The sequence below is a fragment of the Mastacembelus armatus genome, chromosome 1, assembly GCF_900324485.2.
Source record: "Mastacembelus armatus chromosome 1, fMasArm1.2, whole genome shotgun sequence".
Classification (NCBI taxonomy): Eukaryota; Metazoa; Chordata; class Actinopteri; order Synbranchiformes; family Mastacembelidae; genus Mastacembelus; species Mastacembelus armatus.
The window spans coordinates 1,712,624-1,728,507 of NC_046633.1; the positions used below are offsets into that span (position 1 = coordinate 1,712,624).

The 15,884-nt window shown below is 41.9% G+C and overlaps 1 protein-coding gene across 1 annotated transcript in view; it reads left to right on the forward strand.

Moving 5' to 3' along the window:
• The window catches only part of cacna1ab (calcium channel, voltage-dependent, P/Q type, alpha 1A subunit, b), a 99,401-nt gene that overhangs the window by 54,403 nt on the left and 29,114 nt on the right, over window positions 1-15,884 (forward strand). Inside the window, exons 20-34 of the mRNA XM_026302958.1 lie at window positions 610-1,217; window positions 1,873-2,180; window positions 2,566-2,698; window positions 2,885-3,014; window positions 3,521-3,580; window positions 3,863-3,969; window positions 4,977-4,979; window positions 9,832-9,843; window positions 12,089-12,188; window positions 12,506-12,666; window positions 12,930-13,067; window positions 13,349-13,550; window positions 13,672-13,836; window positions 14,441-14,551; window positions 14,900-14,983. Coding sequence (XP_026158743.1) covers window positions 610-1,217; window positions 1,873-2,180; window positions 2,566-2,698; window positions 2,885-3,014; window positions 3,521-3,580; window positions 3,863-3,969; window positions 4,977-4,979; window positions 9,832-9,843; window positions 12,089-12,188; window positions 12,506-12,666; window positions 12,930-13,067; window positions 13,349-13,550; window positions 13,672-13,836; window positions 14,441-14,551; window positions 14,900-14,983 — 2,322 coding nt within the window. The remainder of the gene's footprint in view (window positions 1-609; window positions 1,218-1,872; window positions 2,181-2,565; window positions 2,699-2,884; window positions 3,015-3,520; window positions 3,581-3,862; window positions 3,970-4,976; window positions 4,980-9,831; window positions 9,844-12,088; window positions 12,189-12,505; window positions 12,667-12,929; window positions 13,068-13,348; window positions 13,551-13,671; window positions 13,837-14,440; window positions 14,552-14,899; window positions 14,984-15,884) is intronic.

A 15,884-nucleotide genomic window follows, 5' to 3' on the forward strand; every position in this document is an offset into this window, starting at 1 on the left:
TTGAAATATTCATGACAATTTCGATTTTAAATTGTTCATGTGAAGCCAAAAATGGTGGACTGTTTGCCGAACGGTGTATATCTGTGGCTCAGGGGAGGGGATGAGGTGGGGCGATTGTGCAAGTGCTGCAAACTCAGTTTGCTCTGGGTGAAACGAGTTGGCTATAAACTGCCTTAATTAAGTTAAAGCTGGCATGGTCTGCATCCAGTGTGCCAACTTTGACTTGAAGTGTTATTGCAACCCAAACAACAACAGAAACATGTAGATGCAATGATGCAATTAAGTTTTGGGGGGGGGTTTTGTGCTGGATCTTGTCAGTATTTGCTCATTGGAAACTATAACCCAGTGGTTTCAAGCTTGCATGGATGTCAATGAAGAAATAGGTTTTTCCTTCATTGCTGCTTTCCTTTAATTTGCTTTTTATGTTACCTGCACTGACACCACATGATCAGTGTGTCAGATTTCAGCTTCCACCTCATTACAATGGATGAGGCTCAATACCTCTAGTGATAAGTGAGAAAATGCTAATATGACCCTCTGTGACAGGTAGTTCCTAAGGTTGTAATAGCACCCACTCATACTGTCTAATACCCTATTACCCCAATGCAGGTGTCCTACCCACGTAAGGGGCGTGGGGATATGAAGACCCACTTGGATCGGCCGCTGGTCGTCAACCCGCAGGACAACCGCAACAACAACACCAATAAGACCCAACCTGGAGAGCTGCCTCTGGACCAGCAGTATCGACGCCAAGACGTCGATCACTGTCACAGAGCAGGCCACTACTATCACTACCACCACCATCACCGTCAGAAAGCCATTGGGCCAGACAGCGGAGACACAGGCCAGCCATTGGAAACCCACATGGTGCACGGCTTCAGCTGCACATCTCTAGGCAATGTTGGGGGGAGTGTGGAGGGCCATCAGGGGGAGGAGAGGCATAGTCACCGGAGCCATCGAGGCCATCGGCACAGGAACAGGGAAGGCAGGGAGGCTCGCAGTGTGTCTCCCCACAATAGCGAGGGGGGAGATGGGAACAATGAGCACAGGAGGTCCAGACAGCACCGAAGGGCAACCGGGGAGGGTGAGGAGGGCAGAAGACACAGATCCAGAGGGCTGGAGGGAGAAGGCGAGAAAGGCGATGAAGGGGAGGGGCGAAAGACAAGACGGCATCGTCACTGCAACCAGGAGAGGAGCAGAGGCCATCGCAACAGGAAGTGAGTGAAGGAAGGGTTTATTTTCTCCATGTCTGAGAATCAAATTACAACCTGACAAGCATTTAATAGCCAGTTAAGTTTGTCCTTGTCTAAGACGTCAGGAAGCCACCCAACACTCTGGCCACCAACTTTGTGAAATAATGACCAGTGGCTTCCTGGTAGCTCAGCACAAATTGGTAGGTGCTGATGACTTAAATTCCTGCAATGACATGGCCGAACACATGCCAGGCTAATAGCTGAACCACAGTCAGTCATGACTGGCAAAGGTGACCAGGCAGAACAGGCCACAGGCGGATTGTCCTGACCAGGAATATCAACAACCATGGCACTGAAAATGTTTAAAAAACACACCATAGATGTCCTGACATATTGGTTTGTCTAAGACCAGGTTTACACAGACTTTGCAATATATATGAAACATGTTTAAAGCATATTTTCCTACTTTGTGGCAGATGAGCCAAAATGTAAGATCCTCTATATACATCTGGGCACTAATTAAAGCTTTAACAGTGTGTTTGAATGTGTTGGGACCAAGTGCAGGAGATGTTTTTATGGCATATGGTGCAATGTGGTGTTTTTCATCACATTCATTTTTATCTTTGTTCTTTTTGTTCTGCCTTTGGTTTCTCCTTTCCCACCTCCCCTCCTCCGTCAGGGAGCACCACAGTGCCGGTCCCAATCTCTCCACCACACGACCCATACAGCAGTACAACGAGGATCTGGACAACTTCCGCAATAACAGCAAGCTGGCCAGTGTCCATGAGCACCCATATGCCCTCCCACCTGATCATCCTGACCACCCAGACCATGTCAATAACCTGCTGAACTGTTGCAATGCTGACACCCACACCCTGCTCCACAGCATGGACAGCCTGATCCTTACAAGCATTGCCAAACCTGAGTACACAACTATAGACATGCCCCCAGTCTACCCTTACCCTTCCACCAATGCCATCCTGCAAGGTGAGTTTCTGACTGGTGTAAATGGGCATATGGACTGAAGGTTTGTCAAAAATTACTAGACATGAATTTGTAAACTGGATATACACAAATAATGACCAGATTTTCTAGACTCACCTGATTTTAGTCAGAGATTAAGGACCTAAATCTCACACCTTAAACCCATTTTACTGCAACACTTCCACAGTTCAGTGGTCCATTTATTTTCAGGATTGATTGGTTGATTGGTTTGGGTCATCTAGTCGAACAAAAGATGAGAATATATAAGTGTTATCTCTTCAGGTCCATCGTTGAAGCAGAACTGGTGGATGTGCTTCATGTGTTCATTATCTTAGCTGACCTTCTTCTGTTCCTCTTGCTCTTTGCTCTCTGTATTTGTTTTGCTCAGTGAACAAGAATGCCAACACAGACCAGAAGAAGAGTGAGGAGAAGAAGGAGGAGGAGGATGAGGGAGGAGATGAAGATAGCCCCAAACCCATGCCTCCCTACAGCTCCTGCTTCATCATGTCCACCACCAACCCGTGAGTAGTGTTTGTGTCTCTGGAAAACCAAACACTGTTGTAAAACATTGCACTGCACTAAATGAGCAGACAGATATTTTATTTAATAAGAACTTTTTTTTTTTTACCTCTGGGCTCAGAATTGTTTACACTGGTTTGTGTGATGTTGTGTTTGCGTGTGTGTGTGTGTCTTTGTGCTTACACCAGGTTTCGGAAGTGCTGTCACTACATCCTGACTCTGAAGTATTTTGAATTCAGCATCCTGTCTGTCATCGCAATGAGCAGCATTGCCCTCGCTGCAGAGGACCCTGTCTGGCCTGACTCGCCACAGAACAATGTGAGACATTTGTGTGTGTGTGTCATTTTGCCTGTGATTGTGTGTTTGCATCTAAAATGTCAAGAATTTAGTAACATGGAGATATTCAGTTAAAAATACTACAAGAGTAACATACTGCATCTTTAAAATAAGATTACAAATCTTAATAGCATTGAGAGCTGAATTATATATGAATATTTACATGTATGTGTGACAAACACTATATATAAGATTTAAATGTAAACATAGTAAATGTGTTTATCATGTTTATATGTTGTTTAGGTAAATGTTTAATCTACATCCACCTAAAAAGCAAAAGAAATGTGCTGAATAACAATGAAAAGGGAAATGACGGATGTTGTGAAATGGAAGTTTGAAATAGAAACTGAAAGGATTTTAGATTAGTATTAGGATTAGGCTCTGATTGGCGTGTGTTTCTTTCTCTCCTGATCCTTTTGTTCGTATTTTTTCTGTGTTTCATCTCTTTGCTATGATAATTATATCTCACTGTGAGTGTTGTTCTGCAGGTGCTGCGTTATTTTGACTACGTTTTCACTGGCGTCTTCACGTTTGAAATGTTGATCAAGGTAACAAAGAATCACAGTGTGTGTGAATGTGTATTCTGACTATTTTTAATCCTTTTGTTCTATGTGATTGTATCACTGTATGTTTTATGTGATTGTGTTTTTTGATTCTTTATCTGTTAATAACGTGTGTTTGTGTGCTTTTTTGTGGATTTTCAACATTGTGTCCATGCATTGTAAGTGCACTTGCACTGTGCATGTGTTTGACTTACTGTGTATTTCCTGTAGACAACCAAGTGTACTGTACTGTACTGTACTATACTGAGAGTGCTCCATATCTTCCAGATGGTGGTGCTGGGCTTGTTTCTCCACCAGGGCTCCTACTTCCGTGACTTGTGGAACATTCTGGACTTTATAGTGGTTAGTGGTGCTCTGGTGGCCTTCGCCTTCACGTAAGTGCCCACCCTCACCCTCCTCATCATCAGCTCCGTCATCCCTACACACATGCATATTCCACCATGCACAGAAAGACCTTTGTCGCTAAGCCTTGTATGTCCGATGCAACAGGATATGCTGATCTTGTTTCAATCTGTTGTACTTAAGAAATCACCACCTCCTGTTGTTGTCTTTCCACCTACTCACTCTGCTTTCCTGCCATTCTGTCAATTTTATGCCTTCAATCTGTCTCTACTTTCCATTTTTCATTTTAACTCTCCGTTTTTCTTGTATTGCACTTTCCCTTTTCCGTTGTTCTTTTCATCCTTGTCTAAGAACTCCATTCCCCCTCTCTCTGCTGTAGTATTGCCTTATTCTTTTCTATGCTTTCTATCTGTCTTGGTTCATCTCTTCATTTCTCAAAATCTTCTCAGCTGTCTTGTCATTGTGTCTTTATCTCCTTCTCTATTTCCTCATTGGTCACCATCACATGTGGCATCATATCAGCAGGTCTTTCTCTACATTTCATTGCCAATTCATCGGACCACCTAACATCAATAACAAAAGTCTAACCCTGATATTCCTTAACTGAATGATCCTCACCATGTCTGACCTACACTCTAAAAAAGAGAAGGGCTCGTTGTAACGTTTTTTTCTTGATGCTGTAATCTGTGGGGGAACCTTAGAGGGTACCCTGAGGAACTCCTTCAAATTAATTTTTATTCTTAAATGTCAAATTTACTGGACAGTTCTTCTTTAGTGAGGAATACAAAGATACTGGAAGGTAAATTAACTTTTAGAGTGTAGTTACACTGTCTTCACCCACCCTCCACCAACCACAAAACTTGCCTGAAACAGTCCACTTAACAATTCCTAACATCATTCCCCTTAACTGTCTGATCTAATAAACTATAACGCACCACCTGCTCCTTATCAAAATGTTTTCCTCCCAATCTTCCTTGCTCCTGTTCCCTTGTGTCCCCTATTTGCCAATCCATGCCGCTCTGATATTTCCACCAACCAGGCCGTGAGTCATCCCTTCCTCTTTTCTTGCATCTAAATCCCAGACTTTCATCCCCCAAACCTTTGCTTACCAACACAGCCCTACCTCTCTACAGCTTTGGTCCCTGCTGATGCCTTCACCTCATTTTAGATATGTTTCAGCACCGTTTTTCATAAGACCTTTTCCTTCTCTCATTACATATTGTGTAGCTAACAGATTCTCCTACCTCATCCCTCTTACAATCACCTTATTCCTAATACACAGCAACAACAATAAGACAATAGGGGACTATTGAATCATATTCAGTGCTTTCAGCTGACTTCTCCGATCCACTTTTGTGCTCCAGCAAATAACAGCGAAGGGTTTTTACTTGCTTTCTAACGGAATTCACTATTATATTTTTGTGCTGACTCCATGCTGTTCATACAAAATTGGACTTATGATCAGTCCATTTTTTTCCTGCCAGGACACTTAACCTGTACTTTGGCAGTGCTTTGTGTTAAATGCTAATGTAAGTGGGATAGCATGCTCGTAATGACAATGTTGACATTTAGGAGGCATAATATATTTAAAGTTTACCTTCTTAGTTTCACATTTTAGAAAAACATTTGATGATTGGCACTAAACACAAAGATTGCTGTGGTTGAAGTGATTGTTTTGACTATATGTAAAGATGGACGACGTGTCACCAACTCCTACCACATATTTCATAACCACAGTCTGTGCAGTCATGACAGCAGAGCTGCAAATCAGACATCAATCTTTCGAAAAACATCATCAAACTTAATAAAAACAAGACAGAAACTGAAAAATTACCAACTTGTACACAAATCAGTGTGAGGACTTAAAATGACAGAAATCAAATTTGGGTGAAAATTTATTTGATTTGATTTGTACTTTAAATTTTTAGTTTGGCTCATGTCCCATTCACCAATGCAGAGGGAACAAGGTTTATGAGCTTTACTGCAACCAGCCACTAGGGTGCGATCAACTTGACGTTCTTCTTTATATAAAGTCTATAGTCACAGATCAGAGTATTGGACAAATTAACATGCTGACCTGCTGCTGACACTACAGGAAAACGTTGTTGCATCTACATGACATGGCCAAACATATTCTGTAAATCAATCTGCTCCAGAAATACTGAATGTGGATGCTGTATTTTAGGAATAAGTGACATCCATTGCTACCTTGCTTGCTGTTATCTCCACTAAACACCAGCCTACCCCCTTTAGTCTGTAATGAACCCTTATTCCCCTCCAAAATCTGCCACACACCTTCCAACCCCACCTCTCCAGTAACTATTAAAATCAACATCCTGCCTCCAACCCAACCACACCCCTCCACCTCATTCTCCCCTGTCCTCCGGGGAGGAGGTCCCAGTCGGTCATTTTCCGTGGGGGTGAGGGCACCCCAGACACCTTTAACCCTTTAAGTGCCCAGGCTAGCTGTTTGCCTTGGGGAGGAACACCATCAGGGCTCATCGACTCGTCCACTTCTTTCTGTCTTTACCAACATACGCTCACACACAGACATACAGTACATATCCATTGTTTTGACCATATTAACGTACCCGGAAGCCCAGGTATTTAACTCTTCTTCCTCTGCACGACCTGTGGGAGTCAGTGTGGGAGGGAAGGAGTGGGGCATGCTGGGGCAGGGTGTGGTGGGTGGAATGATTTGTTCTAATGCTAACATGTAGATGAATACATATGAATTAAATATGTATGATACACTGTATGCACCTGGAGGAACTGAGTGTATGTTTGTGTTCAAAAAAAAAAAAAACAAAGCGAATGAAAGAAAAGAAGAAGCTTATGTGTGCATCCTCCTCGGCTCTGTGGTAGATCAGTGCATGTCTGCCTCGGTGGCTGCATGAACCTGAGCACAACCTGTGATGCAGTAAGTGGCATCACACAGAACTATGATAATCATTCTTGCAGTCAATCCCAGGCAAAGAATATGCTCCAGTTAAGTGTGTTCTCTGAATCTTAGATCTTGTGTTCAGATTGAATGCAAAACAAGTTTCAGAGGTGGGGCCATTTCATAAATCGTAAGTCGACAGGACTGAGACAAATAGGTGCAGATTTGTTGTAGGTTGTATAAACTGGTCAAGATGCAAAGTGAAATGTTTTATCTCAGTCAAAAACTGTTTTTATTGTCAAGACATTTCATGATGAAATCAGATTAAACAACGTGTTAGTGTGTCTATGGATACTTTCTCACATACTTACACTGTCTATGGCAGTGAGGCTTTTCTAAAACAAGCGGGGGCGCTGTAGTCCTTAAACGTTCCCAAACAGGAGTGAATAGGGCATTTGCTGCAGACAATTTTTAGATACCTTTGTTGCTGAAGTAAGCATTTCCAGCAGCATGGTGGTAAATGTGAGGGATGCTCAATAAACTCAATAAACTACAGTGCCCATATTCATGGCACATACTGTGGTGCAGTGGGAGGTTAATGATATCAAGTCAGTGGTGGCTTTGATCTGTTCATGCGATATATATATGAATGCTGCAAGGTTTAAATTTTAATTTGATTGAAAAAACTCACATTTATTCCAACATAGTTTAAGATTACTTCAATATAGAGTGACTTTAATCTGGAGCTCTCATGCTGAACCAGCCAGTGGGGCTAGCGGCTTCACTTTGCCCTCTGTCTAAACACACATGTTTGTTAAAAGCAAATAAACGTTATAGTTCATTGTCACTGGGTTGATGCTGCTGAGAACAACAAACATCAGCTATAATCAACACTTCCTGTTTTCTTAATCATCAGAGAAGCTGTCTATACCTAAGATCTACTTTAACACAGCTCAAAACGAATGCTATACTTTGATTCATAACAGCATACAAGAAGAAAGTATTCATATGCATTCTCTCCATATAGAGTGAAACATGTATGATGTTTCATTGTACCTTTCACATTAAAAGCATCAACATAGAACCAGTCTCAGGTTCCCAACAAGATAAAGTTATTGGACGACTCTACTCAAACACGTAAATGTTCCAGTAAAGTGAAACGTCACTTCAGGAAGAAAGTCAAGAAGCAGGAGGGAAATAATTCTACTATGCCGTCTGGTAGATAAGTTTTGTTATAGCAAGTTGAAACTCACTCCACTGCTGCACCCTTCACAGCATGCCTTCCCGCCATTAAGAGGATGCCTCCTCCCTTCCTTCACTTGTCCACTTCCCTTTTCCTCTCCTCCCCTTTCTTGCCCTCTCACTTCTCTAATCGCCCTTTGCTTTCCTTTATAAGATCCCCGTCTCTGCCCCCTCACCTCTGCTACCTCTCTCCACTCTCTTCACCATCCTCCTTGCTCCCGCCACCTGCTCCAGGGCTGAGCTACAGTACAGTTTAATGGGCAGAAGCTTCACACACACATCTATGAAATTCCACATTGAAGCATGACATTGTTTAAAAGCAGGTACATCAGAGAACCATTGTACAGAGGGTTTTTAGCATGGTCAGAGTGCAATGGCTTCATATGTTTACTGGGTTTTAAACAGTACAGTTGCGTTTCTTGCACCTTTCATCCTTCAGATAGATGCTCAGTGAAACATGGTTGAGAACCGCATGCTCTCGCAGTACTCTGAGAATGCCTTTTCTTTCTCTTGACGGTGTGTGTGTATCAGGCAATACACACAAATCCTGGTTTCTTGAGTCTCCACTCATGATGGATGTTGTGAGTGTATGACTATGTGCTCTGACAAGAAAACCTGGAACCGGCCACTTGTGGAGGGTTTAACACATGTTCTTCCCCTGCGCAGATATGCATGCAAGCTTTGATAAAATCCCTCTGGATGATTGCACATCTAATGAGGGCAATTTGTGCTGTAGGCCTGGTCTAATTGATCATTATGATGTGATAAGATAAGAATCGGTGTAAATGGATGCAGCAGTGAAGTTTCCTCTCCCAACCATGGAGGTAATTCTTCATGGAGCTGTTGCACAGCAGAAAACAGCCTGAGGAAATTAGGGTTTGCACATCCAAAGTCTCAGCTAGAGGCAAAATTCACAGAAATACTGAAGGTCTCAGTAAGTTAATGTGAGAATTATTGTTTGTTTTTTAAATGTAGTGCTGGTGGATCAAGGCACAATGTTCATTTTTGTATCAGAAAGTACATTAAGTAATACTATATTTCAGAGAATGTACTTAACTCAACTTAGTATTTGTTAAATATTACTAGGAATTAAGGAATTTATAGCAAATTATTAAAATAGTGCATTATTGTGTTTGCTAAATAGTTTTGTAAACCAGTTTTTATAAATGTCTGTGGTACAAGTTGTCACAAAAAGTCACAAGTCAGTTTAACAACAGTAAGATTAACTTCAGTGCCTCCAAAAAGCATTGATATGTTTTATTGTTATCATGATATGGGGCATTTTTAGTTGTTCCAGACTGAAATGTGTAGTAGCAAAGAATCAAAGCTTTGCAAAATAGTTACCTATTTACTTTAACTCTTTCATTTCATCAGTGCGGTGACATATAGTGAACCAGATTAAATCACCAGATGTGCATTATATATGACAGTGTGATATTTTAAAACTAATCCTGGAAACAGGTATGTACTTTAGATAAGAGATGGGAAAGGTGGTGGGATGTGTGTACATGTGTGTTAGTGGGTGGGTGGGTTTTGCTAAGCAGCTGTGGCCATCTTGCTGTCCTTCCTTCTGTCTGTCTCTCATATGGATGTATTTTTTCCTGTTTCTACCAAACCCCCTCTCTCTTTGTCTGGTGTCTGTCTCTCTATCAATACGTGTGTCTGTCTTTCTGTGTGTGTTTCCTCCTCTTTTCTTCCTCCTCTTCTTCTGTCTGTCTTTCTGTTGCTGTTACTGACTCTCGCTGTCTCCATCTTCGGTGAAACTCAACAGGAGCAGCACCCGGTAAAGTTCTTCTTCTGTCCTCCACCTCCTCCGCTCTGTCCCCTGCTCTCCACCACCGGATCAAATTGGCTTCTCTCTCTTTCTTTCTTTGTTCTTCTGATCGTTCATACTCATTCTCACCGTATCATATTTTGTCTTATTCTTCATCACCTTGAACCACGTCCCACAGAAAAGCATCCAAATGATACATATGTTTATTTGATAGGTTTCAAATGAAAAGGTTTCACTTGATGACCACAGGTGTTTTGGATGTAACATCACTCCACTTTTGTGTATATATATATATAATATATATATACTATATAATTTTTTTTCCCTTCAAAAGTAGCATCAAAGTCCCCCCCCATCTAACTTTGGATTCACCACACTCACTTCCTTTATGCTTCAAAGGTGGCTGTAAAAACCTTCTGCTTTTTCCTTCTGGACTGTCATGCAGTTGTGGTGTATTTTGCCATATTTGGGGGGTGTCAGTGCAATGTGACAATATAAGGATGTGCTATATTGGGCCATTATATGGATGAACAATAGAACGTTTTGTGAAGCAGTATCTGCGGGAACAGTGTGATGTCTCTTCCACTGTTGGCATCAAATATAGATGTGAACCAAAGTTTTCAACAGCTGCTGAACTCCATGAAGAACAAAAGTGCAAAAGCATCTTACAGCCAACTTTTAGCCCTACAGGTGTTGAGTGTCTTATACTCAGAACAGAGATTTTGGCCGGTGTCTAATTTGCCATTTAAGGATCATTTGCATTTCAGTCACCCGTCCTGTAGTAGGAGTCACGGACAGTTAAATCTGTGCACGGACACATCAGTTGAGAGATTCAAAGGGCAGACACCTTTTTTTTTGTTTTGCTAGTGTTTGATGTGCATGCATTTGTGAGTACGTGTGTGTGTGTGTGTGTGTGTGTGTGTGTGTGTGTGTGTGCGCGCGCGCGCGCGTGCGTGTGCGTGTGTGTGTCTAGAGATGTCAAATCCTATGAGCCTTACTGGGCTTTATTCTAATACTCCCAAGCTGCTCTGATAGAGAGACCTCAGTATTGATTATGGATTGAGTCTCACTCACACAGAAACCCCGCCACACACACAGAGACTGCTAAGGCTCAGACTCAATCAATCTGTCTTGAATTGAACTGTCTTACGCTTTCTGCCCTGGGAACTGAGTTCATAGTTGGAGTGATCCGTGATGGACAACGTCATTTCTGTTCAGGCTTGGCAGGTCTCCAGGCACCTACTGCCTTGTATTTTTGTTGTTTGTTTGTTTTTGTTGGGGGGTTTTTTTGTTTTGTTTAAAACAGCCAAGCCACTGACAGTAAAGATCAGCTCAGCTGTTTATTCCCTTGAGACCCAACGTTCAGTCCGAGGCTCCAGAGAGGAATTAAATGCAGTACACACAGCTGAAGGAGTCGTTTGTCCCGATCGCTCTTGTGGCTTGTTTTGTACTATTGGTGCAACGTGTTTGATTGTGTTGTGACATGTTATGCCATGTTCAGTAAGTGACATCACATGTCGAAAGTGTCTCACATAGCCTCCGTTTCCTGTCTGCTTCTCTTCATGCTGCAGTGTGAAAAGAAACTCAAAACATTTACAGAAAATGGAAGCTATGTGAATAGCTCAGATCAGAATCAGTCCATGTAGTGGTAACAGATTCAGGATTATAATGACATAATCCTACCCATTTAGTACTTAAAGCCCATGCTTCATTTTTTCCACATCTAAAACTTCCATTTCTTTTGATGAATCAAACAGCGTGTCACGGAAAAAGAAAGAAAGAGGTTTGGCTGGGCACTCTGCCGCGAGATGCCTGTTGATATGGAATGAGTGTCTATTGTATTATGGTGAAGATTATAATTAATGATGATGCTGCTTCTTGATTTCCATGAAACCAAATGGTCAGGCAACTGATCGCTTTCCCTCCCACTGGTTTCATGTATGACATGCACGTGAAATTTTCTTTTTTCTGCAAAAGACACTGTAAGAGCTTTTTATTGTTTGTTTACAGTTTTAGAGAAAAGTACTGCAAGTCTCGTGTGTTGCTGTCACTTAATTTGATGTTACAGTTAATATGTTAGAGATGAATTTCCCTGCGAGTACATACGCCTCACCTTAACCCATTTTAAAAAGTGGTTTGTGACAGTAGCAGAGGGCATAGTAAGAGCCCTCCGTGACAGCTCTTTCTCTTTATTCCTCCAGGTTGCCGTCTAATTTTCCTTTTTTACACTGTTGTTTCCTTGGCTGAACTCTAGGGGGAGCAGCAAGGGCAAAGACATTAGTACAATCAAGTCCCTTCGTGTGCTGAGGGTGCTGCGTCCTCTAAAGACCATCAAACGACTCCCCAAGTTAAAGGTAAAACACAAAATTCATCGTCTCATTTGAATGTGACAAAGACATTTTGATGATTCAACTACTGCTGAATGTGTCAACCCAGCTGTCACATTCATTCCAGTCCACAGACCAACGTTATCTTTGTAATTTAACCCTGAAGTCCTTTGTCTGGAGGTTGTTTGAACAAAGCAGATAATAACATCACAAATCTTAATGTATTCATCAGTCAGAGGCTGAATTCTCCGCTATAAGAAATGATATGTTTAGTTAATATTGTTCAGGGTCACAGGGGACTGGCCTTTGACCCTTGCGTCTTGTCTTTGTGTCTCCCCCCCCAGGCTGTGTTTGACTGTGTGGTTAACTCTCTGAAAAATGTCCTGAACATCCTGATTGTCTACATGCTCTTCATGTTCATTTTCGCTGTGGTGGCCGTGCAGCTTTTCAAAGGTCGCTTTTTCTTCTGCACGGATGAATCGAAGGAGTTTAAGCGTGACTGCAGGTTGGTTCAGAAACACCAACCACACAATGTACAATAAGACCAAATAATACAATACATAGCAGTGTGTGTGTGTGTGTGTCTGTGTGTGTTGTGGATGGAAAATGCATCTGTGAATTTTGTGTAGATGATTGTACATAACAGGACCAACTCCAACTTCTCATCATGCCCAGTGTAGACGCGTACAATAGAGTGTATGGCAGTCCTGTTGCTTTTCCATTTGATTATGTTTTAAGTTTAATCATAAACCCTGTGTTTGCGTTCAGGGGCGAGTACTTGGTGTATGAGCGAGATGAGGTAAAAGCGCAGAAGCGGGAGTGGAAGAAGTACGATTTCCACTACGACAACGTGGCTTGGGCCCTGCTCACCCTCTTCACTGTCTCCACTGGAGAGGGGTGGCCGCAGTGAGTGACCTGGACACACACATACTCAAACACCCTTCTGAACCTGCTTATTATTCAATTTCCAGTTAGACATTTAGTGAAAATGCGTCCATACTGTACTGTTTTGTCTTCCACATTTATAAGTCATCCGGTAGTAGTGCTAATCTTCACTCACCACACTTTTATACTAATTTGAGTGTAAGTATATGTTATTTATTAGTCAAATATAAAGTTAGTATGTTGTCTAAAAGCACAAAGCACACTTTTACATAGTAGTGACCATATTCCCTCTCTTCTCACAGGGTGTTAAAGCACTCAGTGGACTCCACGTATGAGAATCAGGGCCCGAGCCCAGGTTACAGGATGGAAATGTCCATCTTTTACGTGGTGTACTTCGTTGTCTTCCCCTTCTTCTTCGTAAACATTTTTGTGGCTCTCATCATCATAACTTTCCAGGAACAGGGTGATAAGATGATGGAGGACTACAGCTTAGAAAAGAACGAGGTGAGGAGAGACAGGAAGGCCTCTGTGAATGTGTAGCTCTCTAATATTGCTATCTTCAAAGTTTCTTACAGAGTTAAATGACTGAAGTAAAGTAACTGTAATGCTCATCTCCACCTGCCAGAGAGCCTGTATAGATTTTGCCATCAACGCGAAGCCTCTGACTCGCCACATGCCCAAGAATAAACTGAGCTTCCAGTATCGCATGTGGCAGTTTGTGGTATCTCCGCCCTTCGAGTACAGCATCATGGCTCTGATTGCACTGAACACCATCGTCCTTATGATGAAGGTACAGATCTGACTCCGGTCTTTTGCTCTGATGTGTTTTCCTGGGTACATTTATTTTATATCAATATGTTTGAGTCATTGGATTTAATAGTGCAACTCCACAGTTCCCCTCAGCTCTATTGAGCTTTTCTAAGTAGGCATCTGGTCAAGACTACCTTCTCTTTGACTTCATAAAGCAAATATTCTTTCATGACAAGAACAGGAACTGGTGTACTGGTCACAAAATAAGGCATGTGGCTTTAAGAAAATCGCAGTAATCTTTGTGAGATCACAGAAAAAAAACTTATATATTATTTACTCTTTTCTATCATAGCTGACAAAGTAGACACCCTGTATTTGGCTTCGGCCTCATGATAATGGCTCAACTCCTTGTTTGCTCTGTTGAGCATCAGTGAGAATGCATCTATTTCTTGCTGTGTCTTCAGTTTTAGATGGATGCAGTGGGATTCTGTGCTAATAAATGCGACTGAGTACTGTAACCATATGAACCCAAACTATTTAGCTCTGATAAACTAAGCAGTCCGTCTTCACCCAGGGAAACTGATAGCGCTTCTTACTTTTGCCTTCATTTACCGTTCCTGTTCCTTTTCTGTCGTCCTCTGCAGTTCAATGGTGCGTCGCCAACCTACGACGAAGTCCTCAAGAACCTGAACATTGTGTTTACCACCTTCTTCTTCATGGAGTCAATCCTCAAGATCATTGCTTTCGGCCCTCTGGTAAGACCACAGACATGCAGCACCTACACGCATATTTCTTATCTAGGTTGGCCCAGTCTATATGCTTTAGAATTTCAGCCTATTATTCATTTATAAAGAGGGTTATTTTGGTAGACAGATCTAGAGCATGTTCTTCCTGTCACTGAAAAACCCAGAGCGTACCGTGTCGCACAGCAGTCACGCTATCAGCCTCCTCCCAGCCTGTCTCCACGGTAACAGCACCACCACTGGCCTGGGCGTCTCCCTTCCCCACCCTCTGGCTGCAGCTCAGCAAAGATGCGATTGGCCACCATGAACGTCTCACTGCCTTCTCACTGGCCTAATGTCTTTTACTTTCTTTCCCAACAGAATTACTTCAGAGACGCCTGGAACATTTTTGATTTTGTCTCCGTCCTTGGAAGCATCACTGATATATTAGTGACAGAACTGGGGGTAAGTGCTTTGGAGTGTTTCGACCACTGACTCATGATTTGTCAGATTAAACTAGTTTGGTGGACTCAAAGGCTAGTTTTTAATTCATTTAGAGAAGTCACACTGGGATTATTCTAAACATTACCACCCATAAAGTGCTGCAGTAAAAAAACAACCACACCTTTAACACAATAGACATTTGTTTTTTAGATTTTTATTTCAGAATCATTTAAAAAATGCCCTGATCCCGTTATTATTTCTTAAGCAAATGATGCCCAATGCTAAGGTTCAAACATGATTATCAAATTGCACATAAGGATGCTATAATCAGAAATTTCATAAGTGGGTCTACTGGTCCCAGAAGAACCAGGTAAGGTTTGAAAACAGATAACTATAGGACTGATTTTTCCTTTAAGTCAGTTAGTTGACACCTGACGAACAGTGTCCATCACACATCGTGTAGACAAACAGAGTTAAGGCTAAAAGGGAGACTTGCAGTTTGCAAAGGTAACAAAATCCATCTACTGGGCACAGGACCTTCCTGGAGTCTCTGCTCCTGCTTCATTTTGCTTTAAATATACAAGACATATTGTGATAATCAGCTTTGAAGATGGAACCAGACAGATTTTCTTACATTCAGACAGAGCCATGTTAACACTTTCTAGTTTGTGTGCTAAGCTAAAATAAATAGCCACTGTTGTTATGTCATATTTACCATCCAGACATGAAATGAAATAAAATGAAATTACTTTCAGACTGTTCCTTTAACTAACACAGTGTGTTGTAGGTTGTACTTTTGTTGTTGTTTTGGTGTTAGATCAGTTAAATGAGATCTGTCTGCCACCCTGTAAATGGTACAGGCAGGTATATTTATAACTCCAGCTAATTGTTTGTGCCTTTAATGTGTGAGCACACTCACGTT